This window comes from Apteryx rowi, unplaced genomic scaffold (assembly GCF_003343035.1).
Source record: "Apteryx rowi isolate R43461 unplaced genomic scaffold, aptRow1 scaffold_34, whole genome shotgun sequence".
Lineage (NCBI taxonomy): Eukaryota > Metazoa > Chordata > Aves > Apterygiformes > Apterygidae > Apteryx > Apteryx rowi.
Genome location: NW_020449863.1, coordinates 90,853 through 112,610, shown reverse-complemented (window position 1 = coordinate 112,610; position 21,758 = coordinate 90,853). Strand labels below are relative to the sequence as shown.

The window sequence follows — 21,758 nt, the reverse complement described above, 5'->3', positions numbered from 1 at the left end:
CAGGTCGGCAGATAGATGCCTCCGTCCCCTGCAGCAGGGAGTCCCCCACAACAATCACCCACCGCTTCTTCCGGGCGTTCCGGCAGGGCACAGGGTCTGTTGTCCCAGGTACTTCCCTTGCAGCCATGCCCATCTCCTCCTCATCCTGGAGGGCACTAAACCTGTTCTTCAGCTTCAGGTCTTCAGGAGGAGTAGGAGCCTTTCTTCTCCCACGAGCAGTGACCAGTTTCCAGCCTTCTTCTATGATGTTATGAGTATTAATTTTGTCCATGACCATCTCTGATACAAAATCATGCATCATGCATCATACAAACCTCTGGCAAGATCAAAGGCATCTGGCTTTACAATTTTGGCTCGTCTCTTCTAGGTCTCTGGTAGCTATGTGATTTTTCAGGCTGGACTCCATTCTGCCTTACTGATTAGGTATCTTACCTCTTGGCCCTTTTGGAAATGGTTAATAAAGCACTGCTATGAAATTATCTGATGATGATTCATACCTTTTTTGGGGGTGGGACAGAGAGGAAAGAGAATATTGACCTGACTTGGAAATTGGGTTCCTCACTGCGAATAGTTTAAGGCTTGATACTCTTGCCTTAGAGTTCAGCAAGAAAGGTCTTTTGTTTTTTCTGTCTGAAGAAACATTTGACAGGAGAAGGTATCAACTCTCAGGAAGAAAAGCTTGTAATGTAAGTGCCACTCATCTTAGGCATTTGGTTGTCCTCTATGTTTTCTTCCTCAATTTCTTAAAACGGCATTGTCAGAGGTTTTTTTCACTGGCTTTTGCAGAGAAGCAGTATTGTTCTGACTTTTACCTAGAGTTAGCTTATTAAGTTTAAACATACGCTGCTGAACAGTCTTCTTCCTCCAGCAAACAACCGAATGTAAATCTGTTGTCTTTATTACAATGACGATTCAGATCAGCAAACACCTGAACGTCTGCGGGATCTTTGACCCAGAATAGTCAGAGCCTTTTGTTATCCTGGATCTACAGGCTCCATTTCCACTAAGTTGGGTGGAAAACAGAGTTTGCCTGCAGATGGTGCTAGAAAACAGGTGTGCAACATTCTTAAGAATAGTAGTATGATTTATATTAATCATTATTAGTTATGTTGTCATAGGAGATGCTAAAAAGGTGATACTGGGTAACCTTACAGGTGCTTCATGCTGACCATGCAAAGGAAAGCCTCCCAATATTGCATGGGGATGCAATTATGTATGGAGCTGCTCCCAGTGAAAGCAAAGTGAGGCATATGCCCAACTGTTTGCTGAGTCTGGGCCTACATTGCTGGCACCTATGAAATTCTTAGCCCTAGGTGAAAACACCAGTTCTGTCCAAGTGGGCATATTGGGTATTCACTCTGCTCAAAATCCCTCTCTCTGCAGATGGCTAGCATTGCTCCAGCTCAGGCCTAGCCCCATCACATCTGGCAAAATAATGATTTCTAACCTGAGCCGTTGCAAAAGACTGTAGAAACGCTCCTGCCTGCGGCTCCGGGCTGAGGAACAGGCAGCAGGGAAGCGGCAGGGCTCAGCCCCGGGCTGATTGCAAGGGCTTCTGTCCCGTGCCGAGGGCGGCTGATAAGGGCACGGGCCCTCTGGGACTGCGTCCAACCGCTCGGCCGCTGGCTCCTGCCGTCCTCGGCCTGAGCGCGCGGCTGGGGAGGCGGCGGGAGCYGCAGCTTGCTGCCCAGTGCCACTTTGCGGCAGTCCCAGAGCACACGCCGGGCCCGCGTGCCGGGGGCTCTGGGCAGCCTGGGAGCATGCAGGAGGGGGGCTGCATCGACTGCCACTGCCACCTGGCAGCCGGGGAGTTCAGCCAGGTGGGATGACGGTCGCGCTGCTCCCTGGGGGGGAGCGGGGCGTACGCGGGTGCCTGCGCTGCGGCGCTGACGGGTGGTCAGCGTCCCCGCTGAGCTGCTGGTGGGGATATCCCGTGTTGTGCCAGCCTGGCCGCGGCACTCGCAGGGCGCACGAGCCTGGCAGGGGCTGCATGGGGGCAGGCTGGCTCCGATCTCTTCTTGGGAGCGTCTGAATTAAGGCACGGCTTCTGCGGCCTTAATGCTCTGGAGAAAGAAAACGCAGTGTCATCCCGCTCCATCTTGGCTTCTCTTACATAAAACAAGGATCAGAAGTAATACCATCTCTCTGGTTGCTGTTAGCTTCGCTCTGCTAACTCTTCTCCAGCTGCCTGCAGCAGGCTGTGAGATGAATGTCATTTCTTTGTGCAGAAAGCTTGACTTCTTAAAGCATTTGTGCAGGCCTGCTGGTAGCCCTGGAGTGCATGGGAAGGAAGAGAAGAAGGGCGGTTTGTGAGCTGGGAACCTCCTTGCTCTCTGTAGGCGTCCGGTGCCTCTACCTCGACAGGCTCACTCAGGCTGCCTGCGTGCCCGGGGATTCGCCGGCGAGCTCCTCTGTCTGCCCGCTGTGCCGGGCTAACGCCTGGGGGCAGTGGCACAGAGCAGAACCCGTCCTGGAGGAGCTGCCCTGCACAACCAGCGCTCTTTAAAACAGATTGCTTCCCCATGAAACCCTCTTTTCCCTCGAGGGCTGGTGTGAGAAGCAGGGGTGTCTAGGCTGAGCCCCCGTGCAGCCTCCAGCTGCCTGGGCTGGCCCCGTGCCCTCAGGCATCCTAGCCCCGGACACTGGAGTTGCAAGGGATGTGCTGGGGGCAGGACCTGGTGCAAATTTAGCTGGATGCCATGTTTAGCTTTCAGCAAAAGTGAGGACAAATGAGAGAGAAATTCAGTGGAGACCCAGCTTTTCTTTTTGGCTATGCCATCAACTTCCCTGAGGCGCTAACCGCACCTGCGAACTCCCTCTCACAACACCCCTGGGAAAAGCAGGGTTTCCTAGGGTTTGTGTCTGCAAAAAGTAGAGCACAAAAGTTAAATAAGTTGCCCAATGGCATAGGAGGTCTGTAGCAATATGAGAAGTCCCAAGCTCCCATCTGACGCCTTTAGCCACCACCTTTCCCTTGGATGTTACAAGCAGCAGAACTGATTGTCCTTTGAGTGACACCTTATGTCTTTTTCTCTTGCAGGATGTACATGATGTGATAGAAAAATCAAGAAAGGTTTGTGATTTCTTTGACACAATTCCTCAGTACCTTCAGAGCACCTCACTCATTATTCGGTGTTATTCTTTTTTACTGATACTGCGCTGGCTCTTGAGTTGACTACATGGCGTGTGAGACTCCCCCTGCCCCTGTGCTGCGCAGCCCAGCTGGCGGTGCAGACGGGCAGTTTCTTTTCCCCTACAGCAGCCCACTGGAAAAAAGCACCTTGCCCCTTGGTTCTTTCCAGGCTTAAAATGTAGTACACAGATGTGCTGTGTGCACTGGGGACTTCCGCGCGCAAGGGCTTACAGGAATGCACAGCTCCGGACAAGCCGTAAATAAGCAGGGGGGTGCAGGATGACAATAATGATGGGAAGGTGCTTTCCATGGTGCAGAGCTTGGAGACCTAGAAAGCTTCTAAAATTGATTTGCCTGTGAAAAGAGACAAAATAGTGGTTCACTGTATATGTTATGAAATCACACTGAGACACTTTGCGTCTTCCTGGTTCAATGAACACCCTGAGTCGATAGTGGGGGCTGGAAGGACATGGGAGTTGCACTGCCTTGGCTGGTTGGTGTCAGCTGCCCTTTGACCACCCCTGCCAAGCTGTTTGCCGGACTTAAAGGGAAGAAGGCTGAGGTAACGTTGAGTGAAGGTCAAGTGACTTGCAAGGGTGGAGTGGGTGTAACAGCCGCTACAAGGTTCAGCGTAAGTCACTTGGACTCCTTAGGTCCTGGAAATCACCTCTGAGTTCAGGAGCAACAGCTGAGGATCCTTTGAGCCGTTTGTGCTTGCTCAGGTGGTGTTGGAGGGACTGAGGTGGAGCATCTTCTCTGAGGGCCCTTGTTCTGGCACTTGTGGTAGTCATGGACTAGCAGGGCATGAGTGTGTTGAACAGCGGGGCATACTGTGAGGATGATTTGTTTTTCAAGATTTTAACATGGGAACAAGTGAGGAGATGGTGATGAGGCCAAGTAGATGATACACTCTTTAATCTTGCTGTTTATTGTGATAAGAGTTTAAACAAATTAACCGAAGTCTTCTACTGAAGGTGCTTCCAGCAGGCTCCTACGCAATGCATAGATAGGTTCTTTAGAAGCAGAAACAAATAAATAATTAGATGGAAATGCAACTTTCATCACTAATGAGCTCCTGCTTTTGTTTGTTTTTTCATTTATGCAGGCCGGGGTTCAAGCTTTTGTTTCCGTTACAGAGCAGGAAAATGAATTTGAGAAAGTTATTGGCTTAGCAGAAAGGTTTGTTGTTCTACTCTTTGCTTTCTATATGCAGTACAATGATACAGCTGAGATCAAAGAGAGGATACAAATTGCTATAGCACTTAGTTGTCTCAGCATTTTCCTCTGCCGGAGATGGTTATCCATCCATTAATGTCCTGTGCTGGGGCTGGTTTCTCTATCAGCCTGAATTAGCTGGGGCACAGGCATGAGATCCCTCACTGCCCGGGACATGTGTGCAGCACTGTGCAGTGACCTTCAGACGTGGCAATTCTGAGGCTGCTGTGAATGACAAAGCAGTGAGCAAACACAGTGGGGACCATGGCCCTGATGAATCCATGGCTGGACCAGGAATTAATATGTGTGTCCCCCAGTGCTCAGTGCTGTGCTCCAGCATTTGCCCTGCTCCCTCCTTGGGGAGCAGCTTGGGGCTGCTGATAGAAATGGTGATACGGTTTGCCTGAAAAACAGTGAGGCATGAGGATGAGGAGCTTGTAGGAATATCAGAGACGTAGCCCCTCTCTCCCCTGGGAAACAGCGTAATGTGCAGTGCTGTCATTTGGGTTAGCTGTCGCAGGAGGCTTCATTGCACAGAGCCACTGGTGCGTGGAGAACTTGTCATGAGACGAGTGTGCAGATGGTATAAAAAAACTTATGGCAAAGCTGAAAAAAGTGCAGAAGAGTGGCACATGCACAGAAATCTGGCCTGTTTTCAAGGGGTTGTTACGTGAAGAGCGAGCTACTCCTGTGACAAGGCTTGGGGATGGACCTAATGTCCTACCAAAGCGATGGTCAAAATCAAAATGAATGGGTGCTGTCTGCATTGCCTGGGCRAGGTAATATGCCTGCATATAATGCCTTCAAAGGCAGACGTGGTTGCTCCACGGCCTCTAAAGGCGGCTGCTGAATGTGGCTGAGCCCGGCTGGCTGCAGCAGAGGGCTGGTGCTGTGGGGCGGCTGAGCAAACCCTTGGCCTCTGGCACAGGCCGGTGCGCCACTGCCGGAAAAGCCGGGAAGCAGCGCTGGTGTGGGGGAAGCAGGGCCGCCTCCGCCTGCTTTGCAAATGCAGAAAGTGAGACGTGGAAAAGCCACAAAGGTGCGCGGAGGGGCAGGATGACAGGGTCGGCAGCAGCGCCGCCCAAGCCTCGCTGTGGCCGCATTGCAGCCGTGCCAGCCGCTGCGCTGGTCGCACCTACTGGGGTCGAGCTGTTGCCACACAGCTGTTGCAGGGCAGCAAACCCTCCRGGGACGGAGCACTTTGCTGCCCTCCCTAAATGTATTGCAAGCAACCGCGGCTGGCTGTGTCAGTGCAAGGATTGCCGCTTGCTGCGTGGCGGGGGGCCGCCTTGGCTGGGGGAAACCGCTGCTTACGTGTCCCTGCCGTCTCCTGTGCCCCCCAGGTACCCCAGCTCTGTCATGCCGTGCTTCGGGGTTCACCCGATCCGGAGCGGTGCGGAAGGATGGCACAGCGCCACAGTCCAGGTGAGGTGCCCAGCTCCTTCCCGTGGCCATCTCCTACTTCTGTTACCGTGTGTGGAGCCTGTTTTTGACTTCTTGAACGAGCCTATTTTGGCTCTGGTGCTTTTGCTTTACCAGGGCTATATCTTCTGTCACTAACGAGCGAAAACAGGCACTTGACTCCTTGTCAGGGACCGGCCTCAATACAGATAAAGTACGTGTCCCTCGTTAGTAGAAGACAAGTTATCTTGTGAGCGGCACGGCCAGTCAAGCTCTGTTTCCCAGGGATTTGTGACCTCCCCACCGCAGTAATCCCGGTCTTCTACGTCCTCGCTTCTCCCAGCGCAGTGCTGCAGTCCTGCCCCATGGCACCAGCACTCCCGGCTGCCGTATTGCCAGGTCCCTCTACGTCTAAATCCTCCCCCGTGGTGCTGCCAGCGCCTGCGGGTACCCACTGGGCTCTCCCCAGGAACACTTTGTTGACAGTCGCCAAAATGTGGATTAAGAGACGGCATAACCCCGCTAACTGATTTCCACAGGGATGTGTGCAGGTGTGGTGCAGCCGTCTCCGGGGTGGACCCAGACCTGCTGACTGGGACGTCCTCGGTGCTGCATCCATGCATGGCCGGCTGGCCGTGTCCCCCTGGAGTGGGGAGGGCCTGGGATTATCTAGCAGGAAGGCCTGTCCTTGTGAAGTGCGCTGCCTGGAGCAGGGCAGCTTTGAAGTCCTGGCTGGCACTGGCTTAGTGCTATAAATATGTACAGAGAGCGTTTTTGTGCTGAGAACGTTTCTGGACACACAACAAAGTGGGAGGAAGTGAACAACTGGAGCACCATGTGGGGAGCTCCAATCAAAGCATCACTGGATAATTTCCCATCTATTTAGGGGTCATTATTCCTGCCTGGGAAATTCTGGGTGGAAACTCAGCTCTGTACTACACAGGACCTCTGGGCTGACTTGGGCAATGACAAGTGCCCGTGCGCTGGGCTAACATGGGCTGACATGCATGTGCAGATGTCAGCATGCTCTGAAATCATCCCCTCTGTGCAGTGCATATATAGCCAATCTCCCTGTGTCGGGGGAACATTTATTCAAAAAGGCTCCTAAGTGCCAAGAAGTCCCAGAAAACCTTCCAAACCCCTCTTTTTCCAAGGACAAAATTTTAGGGCAGGAAAAGAGGATTTGTCTAAGAAAACCTGGATGTACCGTAACCCTCTGCCATTATCATAGCCTTGTTGGCCAACCTGAAGGTGGTTCCTTCACCAGGACCCAGAGGCTGCTGCGGTATCAGGATGCTCAGAGCTTCCTCACAGAGTCCTTAAGATGCCCTTTTATTTGTTGAGGTGCAAATGACCCTGTGCTCTTTAATAGCCTGAGGTGAGGAAGGGCTCAGCTCCATGTCTCCTCTGAAAAGGCAGTGAGTGACCAGTCTGGTAGGCTGGTTCAATGAGACCTGTTCCCCAGCACCCACAACTACCATTTCTCTGGGAAGGACACCACCTAGGACCAGGTTACCAGGGATGCATTAAATTGCTGAGACTCCCTTCTTAGAGGTTTCCTGACTCTCAGAAGATCAGGCCTTGCCCAGCCAACTAATGAGACATGAGGAAGAATGGGGTCTTTCTTTCTCCACTCGTTAGCAGAGTTACCTGGACTAGCACCTCTCCAGCGCTCTTTGAAATCTTTTCATTTCCTTCTTAAAGGGCTGAATTAGATTATTCAGAAGTTGTTAGTAACACAGTAGACTGATCCCCTATGCCCTAGACTGTTATTTTCATCATGAAGACAGAATGTTTGGTTTTCTGCTTTTATTTGCATTTCAAGATGCGTGATAATACAGATGTGTGGTTTTATTTGCCTTGACTCAACTTACCATCCAGCTGTTTTTACAAAACGCGTGAGCTGTAGCTGGTTTATTACAGGACTTGGAATCTGCCCTCCCTCTCTTCGAGAAATACAAAGATAAACTGGTGGCCATTAGAGAGGTAATGTGCTTTGATTTCTGTATAACCAGAGTTTACTTGATTTGACTACATGCAAACTGGGTGAAGGTGCGTGTAACACATTGTAATCTCTGGTTGCTGTTGTTGCATTGCTCTGCACAAATAGATGTGAAACGAGTTGAGATTAAAACCCAAAACTTTGTTTTCCTGACTAAACAATGCTGCAAGAGTAAAATGAAAATTGCAAAATCCCTCAAGGGGGGAGCACTGATTGGAGATCTTTGAGATGTTGGATTCCTGCAATGAAAACATTGTAGGGAAACTAGAGAGGCTGCTCTAGATCTTTATCAGGAGGAGTATTTTCATGTCTGACATCATGTTTGCTTGATTTTTATTATTCATGTGTTACTATATTTCCAGGTATGTCACCTTTCAGAAGGTGCTATTTTCTGCTCTGTTGCTTCATTGATAAGAGCTTCTGCCACTCTCTCATGAGAAAATTAAACTAACAAAAACATTAGGTCCCCACTGTTTGAAGTTCATCACATTTTGTGAAGTCTTAAATGGTTCTTTGTGCAGGTTGGGCTGGACTTCACTCCATGGCTTGTGCCCACACCGCAGCAATGCGAGGAGCAGCAGAGAGTTCTCGCGCTGCAGCTGGCTATAGAAAAATGACTGGACTTGCCCGTGTGAGTCAGAAACCTTTCAAACAGTGTCTCCCTCATACATCAGGCCTTAACTCGGCTAGACACCTGTTTCCTGCATTACATCCCCACAGGCATCCTTTACAGAGCTCGAGGGATTGTTTTGAAGTTTGAGCTTATCTGAATATTCAATGGCTTGAGATTATAAAAATAAAAATAATACTTGTGAGCACTTGCATCTAGGAGGGTGGCATCTTTGCCAGAAACTAACTGGAGAAATGTTCCTCTCCAGCCGTGCTGCTGCTGAGAATGCGGGAGACTTCCCAGCCTTTCCCCCAAAGGAGACCCCATATTACAGTTTCTCACCTTTCACTGTTTGTATCCACATCCACCTTTCAATGAGAGCTGGGGTATGCTCCCCAGATAGGACCACTCAGGATAGAGACATGTGATTATTATTCTCAAGCCTTTATTTTATATCCCGTGCTATGTGATGTAGTGGAGGAAAGGCTCCCATTGAAGCAAGGCAGTAAACTAAAGAGGGCCTGCTTTCTCCTGCAGGGAATTTTGCTAGTGACATGGCAGTGCGTGGCTGTGCCACACAGGTGGGCCTCCTGTCCTCTTCTTGGCAAATCTCTGCTCACTCTAGGTCAGGTTTCAGCCCTTGATCTATACAGCTTACAATGGAGGAGGCAGGAGGGGAGAAAGAAACCCTTCTTAAGCGGACTTCTTAGTGTATTAACTTCTATAGCTCAGCTATGGTATTTTGGTGTAAGCCTGAGAAATCACTGGAGTTACACTGATATAAGTAGACCTTTGTCTGTTCTAAAGTCCTTGTTCCACTGTAGATATGATTTTCTACTGTACTTGATGTATTAGTATTTAGGAAAAGCATTGCTATGGAGAATTTATTTTTAGTTTCATGATATAACCATTAACCTCAGGAGGACCAAGATCTAATTTTCTTTGTTTTCACGCACAAACTGTATTATTATATGCGCGCTGCATGCAGTGTGTGCACATGGGGAAAGGTCATGACTATATTTGTATAGGTGCCTGGGGCACTGAACAAGAGAATAAAAACAAGTTAAATATAATCAAAGCCTCTCTTAAACTGCAGATGGATGCAAATAAGAACAAAAAGGAAATAACAGCAGTGACCACTGGAAAAGAAATATTTGGAGGAAATTAAAGATGATGGTCTGGAGCACTAGTGCTTTGCTCCGCACTGTCTGTGTAATCTGGCCATGGAGCCAGTCTGAGTCATCAGGAAAGGCTGTTCCAGGCTCCGGTATCGTTGGATCATTCGCTGCCAGCTATTGCACTTCCACCCTTTGGACCTGGCATAACAGCTATGCAGGTGGGGTTGGAATAAGGCTTATCTCAGCTTGCGACTTTTGATCACTGTCCCGATCAAGGCCAGTCCGGGCAGCCCCGGCTCACCCTGTGCAGCCTGGCTGTAACGGCCTGGTCAAAACAGCATCAGGAGCGAGGCAGTGTAAAGCAGCACTTGAAACTACCTTTACAGGTGACTTCTGACATGTGTTCTGCTGCCAAAAGCATAAAACATGGGGAGCTGGGTCTGTGGAGAGGGAGATCTCTCTATATGTGGTTTGGGAAATTGCTTGAGGATAGCATCCTCGTAGCCCATTTCCTTCCCTCAAACTGCCTGCCCTGCAGAGTCACCCTGCGATTGGAAATGAAGTCAGCTTTTTTCCTTCGTGCTTTCAATAATAAAAGGGCACAGACCAAATGGCACCATCCATGGTAACTCTTCAGTGCCATGGTCTCAGTTTGTGTTCAGTGGACATGCACCATCAGCAAAGCTGATGGAACTAGAAGGATAAAAAACAGGTCCGTCTTGCTCCTCCACAACTACCATGGCTGCGTGCAGCAAGAGGGTGCCAAGCCCTATTCTGCCCCACACATGGCCATCTTCCCGAGTGGCCTGTACTTTTATCTCCTGACTGTGCTCTGAGTGCAAAGTATAACTCTGCTTTCTTCCACAGCTGCTCTTTATTGCTAAAAGAAATGTATCACCTTCTAAAAGTAAGCAAACTGGTATTTAGGATAAAAATGGTGAACAAGTTCAGTGTCTCTCTGCTTTTCTAACGCGTGTGTTTCCATTGAGCAGGAACGTGCACTCTCGCTCAGCTGGCAGGCAAACGATTGCTTTCCTGAAGAAGGAAGGTAGGATTGCTCCTCTTTTTTTAAATGGTAGGTATAGGGCACGGGTTTATATATCATTCTTTTTTGTAACTGGTCTCTGGGATCATTCTATTCACATACAAGAATTACACGCATTCCCCCCATTTACACAGATGTGATGATAAAGCATCTCCACCTTGAATGTATGTTTCAAGATTTGGTAAAGTCTACAGTGCTAGGTGGAAAGTATGGGGGAGCTACTCGGTATTGATCTAGTAACGTAAGTAAAGCAAAGTATGAACATTCATGCCAGGTGGAAAATTAATGAAACAGAGACCAGGGAGAGCATTGCAACTTTGGGGGAAATGGTGGAAAGTAGTGGAGCAAAACAACTGCTGTCTCAACATTATCTGATACATTTTCTTTTGAATTAGAGTAAGAAGTGTATGATTTCAGGAGTTTTTTTTCTCCCTGTGGTCTATTTTAAGCAGATCTGTATATTACAAATTTGACTTACCTTATGGGGGAAAAAAGATGGATACCCTCATCACTCATTTAAAATAAACAACTGGATCTATGCCTAAAATATAAGCATGGCAGGAGGCAGCAGGACAAAAATAAGGGGTTTTAGATCTGGAAGCCAGGAAGCTGGGCTGTTACAGTAAAGATTTCTCCCATAATTACAAGTCTCAGCAAGGGCCAGGCAGGTGCTAATTGAAAAATGTGTTGATTACCAGTCCTCTGCTGACCAATGAGAAGTTTATTTGGTTGGTACTCACGTACCTGTCAGTGGGCTGAAGAAAGCTCAAGAGCACTTTTGGCAGACTCAGCAGCCATCTCGCCATAAGGAGGCAGGGTTAACAAGTCCAAGCTTTGTATTTTTTAGTGATTGTACTCCTGACCCGTAACCTTGGTGCCTTTGTGTCCTGTGATAAGAAAGCCTGTGGGGTGCTCAGCTCTGCAGCCTGATCCCAGTGTCCTAAGCTCCCTCTCTGGGTTTCTTATGTGTGCTGTAGGTGTTCAAGATGTACTGCTTCATAATTTCACTGGAAGACCATCTGTTGCCCTGGAAGGGGTACAAGCCAGCTATTATTTTTCTTTTCCTCCGGCTGTTGCAAGGCAAGATCAGGTTAGTCCTTGGAGAGTTCCTGGAAGCCATTTCAGCAGGGTTATAACTGGATTGCACAAGCCCTGGCCTTTTGCCTTCTCCTCCCTTTCCAGCTATCATTCTCCAGTATCTGAACCACTGCAGGAGGAAAAGTGATACTAGCGGGGATGGAGGGGTTGGCTGTGCCTGGCTGGGCAGTGAATGCCATGCCATGAAACATGCCAATGCCCCCCTAAACTGGTTTTCCCTTTTCCCTGTTGGAAAGAAAATGAGATATTGGGATTTGGGGTATTTGGGAAAAAGCATGAGAGAGAAACTTCATATAGCAACTTGAAGCTGAGCCTCTCCCAGCCCTGGCTGTTGTTTTTAAACAAAATTGCCCATTTTGAAATGAGAGGCTGAACTTTTTCAGTATTTCCCAGGTAAAATCAATACATTTGATTTGTCTCCCATAACATCCTCATAGGGAAGCTCAGGAAGTGTGGGCTGGATGAGTGGACAGTGAGGTGGATTGAGAACTGGCTGAATGGCAGAGCTCAGAGGGTTGTGATCAGTGGTGCAGAGTCTAGTTGGAGGCCTGTAGCTAGCGGTGTCCCCCAGGGGTCAGTACTGGGTCCAGTCTTGTTCAACTTCTTCATCAATGACCTGGATGAAGGGACAGAGCGCACCCTCAGCAAGTTTGCTGACGATACAAAACTGGGAGGAGTGGCTGATACGCCAGAGGGCTGTGCTGCCATTCAGAGAGACCTGGACAGGCTGGAGAGGTGGGCGGAGAGGAACCTCATGAAGTTCAACAAAGGCAAGTGCAGGGTCCTGCACCTGGGGAGGAATAACCCCAKKCACCAGKACAGGTTGGGGGTTGACCTGCTGGAGAGCAGCTCTGCTGAGAAGGACCTGGGAGTGCTGGTGGACACCAAGTTAAGCATGAGGCAGCAATGTGCCCTTGTGGCCAAGAAGGCCAATGGTATCCTGGGCTGCACCAGGAAGAGTGTTGCCAGCAGGTSGAGGGAGGTGATTCTCCCCCTCTACTCAGCCCTGGTGAGGCYWCATCTGSAGTACTGCGTCCAGTGCTGGGCTCCCCAGTACAAGAGGGATGTGGCACTACTGGAGCAAGTCCAGCGAAGGGCTACAAAGATGATTAGGGGACTGGAGCATCTCTCTTATGAGGAAAGGCTGAGAGAGCTGGGCCTGTTTAGCCTGGAGAAGAGAAGGCTGAGAGGAGATCTTATCAACGTGTGCAAGTATCTGAAGGGAGGGTGTCGAGAGGATGGGACCAGACTCTTTTCAGTGGTGCCCAGTGACAGGACGCGAGGCAACAGGCACAAACTGAAACACAGACAGTTCCATCTGAACATGAGGAAAAACTTTTTCACTGTGAGGGTGACAGCACACTGGAACAGGTTGCCCAGAGAGGTTGTGGAGTCTCCTTCTCTGGAGATATTCAAAACGCGCCCGGATGCAATCCTGTGCAATGTGCTCTAGGTGACCCTGCTTGAGCAGGGGGGTTGGACTAGATGATCTCCAGAGGTCCCTTCCAACCTCAGCGATTCTGTGATTTTGACACTTCCAAACAAAAGTGCAGCCTCTCCCAGCCCCTGGCCAGGGAGAAGTGGGAGCAGGCTGCTTCACGGGGGACGGGGAGCCGGGGTGGCAGCAGGGCAGGCAGTGCCGTGCCCTCTTGGATGCGGGCGCAGCCCTGCCGAGCCCCAAGGGGAGCAGAGCAGGTCCAAGGACGGCAGCTGGGTCCAGGCTGCTCACAGCTTTTCCTCCCAACCTGGCCGTTTTCCCAGCCAGCTGGTCACAGCCGAGGGTGCGCTGCTGTGCCGTGTCCGAGCCAGCCTCAAATGCAGCTGGGGGGAGAGGCAACTCCAATGCAGTTGCACATGGGAGTCCTGGCACTGCGGCACATGGGAAACGCTGCCCAGCCCTGCTCCTGCAGCGGGGCTCTGGCTGCCCCCTTTCCTCCCTCCGGCCCCATGGAGGCACAGATTCATTTGCTTCCAGCACCCACATGTCTACCCTGGGAAGGGCTGAGCTGAGCTGACATGATACTTGCTGAGCAAGCTAGAACTGCCTGGATAAAAGGAAGCAATAATAAACTCTCCCTATGTGTTCACGGAAAAAGGGCGGGAGCAGGAATGCTTGGGGTGTTTCTGATCATGGTGTGCCTGAGCTACAGTCCCGTTGTGCCTGTCTGCAGCRCTTTCACCAGGACGTTAAAATAACCAGTGTCTTTTCACCAGCTTTGTGTGTCTGTTTTTTGGGATCCCACATAACTTTTGTCCTGTGCTCCTCCTAGGACGCAAAGTTGGTTGTATAGTCTATGGAGAGAAGTAAGCACCCAAAGCAGAGTTATTCTCAGGACCCATTATCAGGATCCTCTCCTTTCCSCTCCTCAGGTTTATAAAAAGTGTAAGCCTTTTGTACTGTCTGAGGTCTTAACCTACATGAATACTCTGTTTAGCCTGTGCTTGCAGTTCATTGGAAACATAGGATTATCTCCAAAGGCTTAAACAGTCTGAATGCCACTCTGGCAGATCTGTTACTTTCTTTGCATGTAAGTAATACAGTGCATGTTGCTATATTGATTGCTGCAGCAAGACTGACCTTCTCATGTGCTATTCTTTCTTGTTTTATTTTCCTGGCTGCACAAGCGAGCAAAGTTAATTAAACAGATTCCACTGGAGAACATTTGCTTGGAGACCAATTCCCCTTCTTTTGGCCCAAACAAAGAGGTACAGTTAAAAATAGGCAGATTAGTCCCTACCTTTAAACTTCTTTAAAATTCTTTCCCTATATTCTCTCTAAAGTTCATGCGCTCTTTGGAGCCTTAGCACTATGTAACATTCTTTTTTTAATTTTTATTTTTTTTTACTGGCCTGTTCTTATTACGAAAAAAAGAAGAGCCACAAGTAGCTCACAAGATAGAGAAGCAATTTGTAAGTCAACACTTCAGCTTTTGGGCTGACCTTATGTGACAGCTGCTCCAGTAATACACACAGATGAATATTTTCATCGACACCTCAAGGAACCCTGTCGTGTGCTAAGTGACTGTGGGAGTTGCTGTGCACCCTCCCTTCTCCATGGGACCATGAGGAGCTGGTGCTTGGCTAGTGCCGAGCAGGTTTCTGGGCAGGCAGGATAGGAAAGCAGAAGGCTAGGCTTTCCTCTAGCTCACTAAACATCTGGATGACCTATATGTTGTAATTCACAACACATAAAGGCCTAGATGCTCTGGGATTGTCCCACCTGAGGAGCTGCCCGTTGATTGATGGCTGTGGCAGTAATGGCATGGCTGATCGAGACACTAGATTTACCTTCCTCTGACAAAAAAAGGCAGGGAATTTTCTCTGAGAGACTTGCAGCTAATGTTGAATAGTTTAAAWCCTGCCAGGTGTGCTGCAAAAGACAACTGTCTGAAAGGGTCTTTGGAGAACGCTTGGAGTGTTTCCCAGCAAAGGAGCAGAAAAGAGTCCCCGTCGGTGTCTGTCTGGCTGAGTTCCTGTTAAAATGATTAATGCTGCTGGAATGTTAATGCATTATCCATAATGCGTTATCACAGCCAGGGTCTTGGGCAGGCATCTTTTATTGTTATTCAGTCTAAACAAAAAATTCCTGCTGATTTTCAGTTAGGCTGAGGTCAGCCAGCATCTTTCCTATCAAGTAGATTTAGACCTTTAAAGAACATGGCTCTCTTCCTGCTGATAACCCCTCTTCAGAGAGAAATTGGGAACTTCCAGCTGTTACTAAATATTTGTTTTCCTCAATAGCAAGAGTAGCAGCATTTCTCAAGCTTGGGTCTGCAATCTGTCTTTAAAAATACAAGCACATTTCGGTACTAAGCTCTTAATGGATCCAAAATCATGTCCCTTCCATCTAATTTTCGAAGGATGTGTGTGCATGGAAGGGGCAGGCTAGTCACAATGTATCAGCTAGTGAAAGAGAGTTGGAAAAGTTAAGTCACGTTATGGTGTTTTTCATGAGTATATGGCCTTAAATTGCCGTAACTCTTAGGTCATTTGAGACCTCCTAAAAGTGAAGAAGTGTTATCTTTGTTGCTTTGAATGGTGGTCTCACTGGTTTCACCTTCAGCATTGCTGTAGGTTCCTCTGTAGACACAGCAGAGAGTGGGAGTTGTAGGCAGATGTCCTGCATCTACAGAGGTCTACATTTGAGTTAGTCACTTAGGATCTCGTTATAGTCAATAGAGTTGGCTTTTAGGGAGCAATTCCTCTTACTTTATTGAATTCTTACACAGTGAGATGATAAATGGCTTGTGTTAGTAAAGGAGCTGCAGTTATCTCCCCGTTGTGCTATTTAGGAAGGGACGAATTGCATCCTAGCAGTTCCCATGTCTTTCCATTGGGAATAGAAAGAATCTAGACGAGTGGCTCAGATGCAGCTGGCTGCATTTGGTAAGGTGAATCCTACCCAAGATATCTGACACCATAATATCTATCGCAATTCGGCAATTTTTTCTTAACAAATGTAGTCTGGTTTTTGTAAACACTTCTGTTCCATAGTCTCTTGATAAGTTGGGTCAATCTCATTTGGTATCTCTCACAAAACACTGTTGTTGATTATCTTTTAGGAAAGAAATGAACCAGAGAAGATCAGGATTGTCTGCCAGTACATTGCTGCACTGAAAGGAGTATCAGTGGAAAGAGTTTGTGAAGTAACAACAAAAAATGCCTTGAAGCTTTTCCCCAAAGTTAAAGATCGTTTGAAAGAATGAATACTTGTCAAAAAAAATGAAAATGTTCCTCAAAGATAACACTTCTGCAGTTTATGCTTTTTATTAATTTTTTGCAGGCATATGCACTTCTTTTTATTGCATATAAAGGTTTCAGAGGGAGATTACAATTTTTCTAATATATAAATAAGCTGTTCATCTGAGTAAATAACCCAATAAATTTTACTTACTGTATTTGTACATGTGCTTATTCTTTTGTACACAGAAATTACTTTGTGTACATAATTTTTCCCCACCTGCTTTGGTAAGAAAGTCAAGGATAAAATTCCATTAGGTATATCAAATTGATAGCCGATTACAAAATGAAAACCAGATGGCAGCAAAACAGAGGTACCAGATGTACACTTCTTCATCTTTTAAATGGATCAAGGTATCTAGAAATGCTGATTTCTAACYTTATTTACAGTACAGTAGCCTGCTAACTTATTAGCACCCATATTTCAACCATATTTTAAAATTCAGAACTGTGATACTGGAGTCAGAGTATTCTTCTATATTCCTGTCAATACTTAATAAATTGAAGCCAGGTCATCGAAAACAGCCCTACTGTGGGCAGTTACGTTCCAAAATTGAGGTGACCAGAAAAATACCTGGAGCCACAAACAAACTTCATTAAGTGCCTTGTATCACAAATGCTGATTCTCTGAGGGGGATTATGGCCTTACCTTGTGGGGATAGTGAGCAAATCTTGCTGGAATGAGGACTGCATAGGAGGAAGAGGATGTTTACATTTTCCTTGTATTTTCCAACAGCTTTTCAATCAAGAAATGTAAACATCTGACTCTTGCATACTTTCTTTCAAGCCCAGCTTGTTGAGATTTGATTAATAACTTGCTAAAATCATTCATTTCTAGCTCAGCTGGAACTTCAGCACTTCTCTTTTGTTTTCAGAATTCTTGTTCTGAAGTCCCTTTCTTAAACTGCTGTAGTTTTCTTATTTAAATGGCTCACCTGGAAGACAAGTACCCAGGGCATTCCTGCCATTTAAGTTTTCCTGTGCTGTATGAGAGACCAACTTTTGCATTGAAAAGCATAACTGAGAGTTAATGCATTATAAAAGAATGTTTAGATTTTTGCCTGTAAAGACTGAAAAACATAATCTGAAACACATAAAAAAAGGAAATCTTAACTGTGTGCCTGATGTATACAATACAAAAATTCTGATTTTATTTATAGGAAGCGTTGGTATTTTGGCAACATTCTACAGTCACAGTCCTAATGAATCAGCTCCTTTGTTCACTTCAGATTCCTATACTTGGGCTCAAATTTTAGATAGATTGACCTGTGGGTTTTTGTGGGGAATAGCTTAGATACAGCTTTGAGGGTTGGAAGAAGGACGTAACTAAGAACTGAGATCACTGAAACAATCTAGCCAGGAGTGTTAGATAGAGAAATACACCGTGAAAACAGCACTCTAATGGCTGGGTTCCCTTTATTTTGTKAAGTGACTAAGATTCAAACAAAAAGGCAGCTTTTGAGCGATGTTTCATCCAAAGATGGCATTATCTGCAAGATAAAATTAAAATTTGAAAATAGTTATGAAAATAAGTTTCTTTTTCAATGGAATATATGTTACAGGAGGAACAATAACACCACTTGAAATAAGGATATTGTGTTTCTAATTGCTTTATAATTTTCTCCAGCCTGAAAATTTCAGTGAAAATTTCTGCCTGATATCTAGAGTTTTGGGCACAAGAAAATAATTACTGGGGTGTAAATTAATATCAGCTGTTTTCAAGTGACTGCCTGATAAATGAGACATATCTTACTGTTTTCACTGATTTCAGGAAAATAGAATTTTGATAATGTTTGCATCTACATGAGTGATTTCTTTCTCTGTCTCTAATAGAAATCATCAGGGGAGGCCTAARTTCTGGTTTAGAGGGTAAATTATAAACGGATGGCAGCAGTTTTAAGTTAAACTTATGCTGTAAGCCTTGGCATCAGTGTTCTGTTTTTAGCTTAATAAATTTTCTGTGAAATGTAGAAATCCAAGGATGTGCACTTTAAGTGAACTCCTGCATTGGAGGTTTCTCACAGGATAACTTTCTCTTGTTGTGCAACAATGTCCTTGGCCCTGCTCTCGTGCAAATGGATGTACATCAGAAGTAATGGCTGTGAAACCTGTGAAATACAGCTGTGTAAAAAGTCAGAAGACAAGTATTAAGACTTTGTCTTGATGCTGTCAATTTGTTTTGCCTTTTCCTTTCTTGCTTAGGAAGCTACTTCTGGAGATAAATATCCCCAAATATGAAATTGTATTGCCCTCACCTCATCAAATTCAACCTGTTTTTTTTACTTCACCAAGATCAGTACGTTTGTGGCAGAGATGAATTTGACCTCATGTTGATCTGTTGTAAATAAACTTACTTCTTTCTGGAAAATGTCTCCTTTCCTTATGGTGAAGGGAGGTAACTTCCGTCCAGGAACTCCTTCCACTATCAGGCTTGGGCTCTTTTTCCCTGCGGGTCTCTAACGAACTCCGATTGCTTTGAGGGAAATGTCTCCTCTGAGGTCTGAGCCAGGCTGACTCATTTTGCCCTTCTGACAAACATCTGGACTCCCTTGCCATGTTCAGGGCAATCAGGTGCTTTTTTGCTGCCTCAGACATTGTTTGAAGACAGGTGTCTTCTGAGCAGGAGTCCCGTGCAGAAAGCAAATGAAACCGCATGCTGTCAGGCGGGTAAAGGAGATGGTGCTGTCTGGTTGCTAGGGAAGTGAAACCCCAGATGTGTCTGCAACTGTAAAACATAAGCTTGATTCTAATCTTACTCTGACAGCTCTAACTGGCAATAGCTCCACTGTGTTGTACGGAATCAATGGAGTGGCAATAGGGAAGAAAAGGAGAGAAGAATAAAGCCTAGTTTCCCCTCTTTAAAGAGTAAATATTATCTTTGGATGGAGTTTGAGGTTATCCAAAATTCAATGGAAATATTTGGTTAAATGAATCAGATTTAAATCAATGTGTACACCTTCTTTCAAAAGAACAGGAGCTGCTTAGGACTCCAAAGCTACATCTATACCACTCAACCAAAGGGTCACGGCCCTTTCCCTGGCCCCGAGGCCAGCTGACAGCCTGGCTACACCTGTGGTGTTAAATTCTCCCATCCTTCCAAAAGGGTGGCTGCGWCTGAACTACCCGGGGAGACGGGAAGGGCCCTGGCATGTGCTAATCCTGAACTGTGCCTGACGAATGGCAACTGGCCCAGGCCAAAACTGCGCCAGGGATCGCCGTAACAGATTAACAGCGTAGATGACTGGATTTCAGTGACCACGAACTGGCAAAAACTAGTGCAGGCATGGTCTCAGGTGTGTTTTAAGCATATTTCTACCAACGTATAACACCAACAAGTGTTCCTAAAGTGAAAGCAGACTATAGGGCTGTGCTCTGTGCTCTGTGGCTTTGCTAACGTTTCTTTTGTTTTCCACTAGACTTCTCCCCGCCTTGACATCCTGTTTCTTAAAAAGGCGAAGTTGTTCTAGCAAGTAGCACTTGAACTCAAAGCCAGGCAGAAGAATTCTGAAGAATTTACCCTGCATCTGACTTCAAAGGAGAAAAGCAGAAATAAATCAGACTTTTTCTTGGAATTAATGAAAAAGGCAGGAAGGACCTGAATCTGATATAGATAACTTTATTTTAAAAAAAGCAGTTTTCTGACACATACCTGTGATCTCTGACTTCAGGATTCACCTCCAGTAGTCTCTAAAAATCTATGGTGCCTGCACCCATCACTACTGATGTTCAGCTAAGTACTTCGGGAAACCAAACACAGCCAAATTAATATTTTGAAGTGTGTGTTTGTGTAAATATTCATGTTGTAAATAACATCAGAAACTGTGGCTTAGATCACCTGATCTTGTGAAAAACTACCAGCTAATAATCTATGAGGAAACTTAAGACTCCAGTAGCTTAGCATATCTACTACACACACACAAATCTGATAAGACTCTAACAGATCCATGAACAATTCGCAGTATGTTATTTGCTGAACATACACCAACGTATTTTCCACAGAAGCCAGTAAAATACTTCCAACATTGTTAACAAACTTAAATATCGCAGCATTTTCCTAAAGCTCTTTGGAGAACAATCCACCTTTTTATTATGGTGTTGTGCCGACAACTGCGGAATTATAATCCGTGACGGGGCCTGTCAGACGCTGCTCCTATACACATACGCATCAAGCAGGGTTTAAGAAAAGATTTCTCACTGAAGTAATACGTAACTGTGTAAGAAACTACACACCTGAGCCACACCAAATTTCGGAGACTGAGTGGGAAGAAGGAATGTTTTGCCGAGGCTCCTGACCCACGGCGGCGAGGGCTGCACGGTGCCTAGCAACACGGAGCCCCGGCCGTGCTCCTTTGCAACAGCAGCTCCTCTCTGCCCACCCACGTCCCATCACATGAGTACCCTCCTCTGCGCTGCCATGGCCGAGAGCCACATCTGCCGACGCACGGGAAGGCCCGTGGTTTTTCCTGGATGTGCTGGGAGTGGTGAGCACGGCACAGGAAGGCAGTGTAGGAGGCTATACGACCTCCGCAGTACTTGAAGGGGCAGGGGGAGATGCAAGAGGGAGATGTGCTGTGGATGGGAGGTCACCGAACGCGGGCCTGTAACCCCTCAGCCTTGCCTGCATACGACACACAAGCCAAGAAAGTGATTATAGGAACGAGATAATACAGGAATGAGATTACGCTGCTGCTCCCTCTGAGATGTCGTGGGGATTACTGACATTGCTTTTGTCTCCACACGCTTATCAGCCATCTGCACTGACAGGTCCAGCTTAAACAGGAACTAAAAGGCTGTATTTAAAAAAACCCTTTGGCTAGCAGGTTTCAAGCAGCACATTTCAAAATGCTGCTCAGCACCTAGCATCAGTAAGGACTGTTCTCTTTAAAAATTACAGCTTGATGTTGCCACACAAGAAAGCAACTTCTCCCCACGCTGGACGTACCCCAACAGCTTCTGGGCAAACAGGGCTGGAGCAATAGCTTTGAAAAAAAAATTCCTCAGAGGTTCCAAAACAGTGACCAAAGGCACTCTCATGGGCTCCATCACGCGGAGGGCAGCCTGGCTGCTTCCTTTCAAACCTGTCCGCCGGCACGTGGGGCAACGAAGCCTTTTYGGCTTCCCAAGCGAGCCAGGTTCAGCAGCATCACTTTGTGCGTGAATCCGCAGCGGCAGCCGCGCCCGTCCCCTCCCCTCCCGCGCCCTTAGCCCTGGACCCCGCCGGCCGCAGCGGAGGAGACCCCTGCAAGGCACGTCGTCTCCGTGCATCGCCCGGAAAGCGGCTGCGGGCAGAGGGGAGCGCTGGCGCGCCCCGCAGCGGGGGGGGGGGCGCGCCTCCCGCCCCGCTTTGGGGGCCGGTGACGGCTCGGCCCGGGCAGGGGAAGCGGCTCCTTGCCCGG

General features: G+C 47.3%; 1 protein-coding gene across 1 annotated transcript; it reads right to left on the bottom strand.

Moving 5' to 3' along the window:
- Positions 1-17,832: 17,832 nt before the first annotated feature.
- Positions 17,833-18,957, bottom strand: SPATA45 (spermatogenesis associated 45). The gene is made up of 2 exons (XM_026072401.1): positions 18,717-18,957; positions 17,833-17,852 (listed from the first exon to the last, which is right to left on the bottom strand). Exons 1-2 carry the CDS (start codon positions 18,955-18,957, stop codon positions 17,833-17,835), a joined length of 261 nt encoding a protein of 86 aa, XP_025928186.1.
- Positions 18,958-21,758: the final 2,801 nt, after the last annotated feature.

Coding starts and splice junctions, on each gene's coding strand:
- SPATA45 (XM_026072401.1), bottom strand. CDS start 18,957: ATGTCTGAGGCAGCAAAAAAGCACCTGATTGCCCTGAACATGGCAAGG. Junction 17,853..18,716: donor GAGACATTTTCCAGAAAGAA/GTAAGTTTATTT, acceptor TTTATCTTGCAG/ATAATGCCATCTTTGGATGA.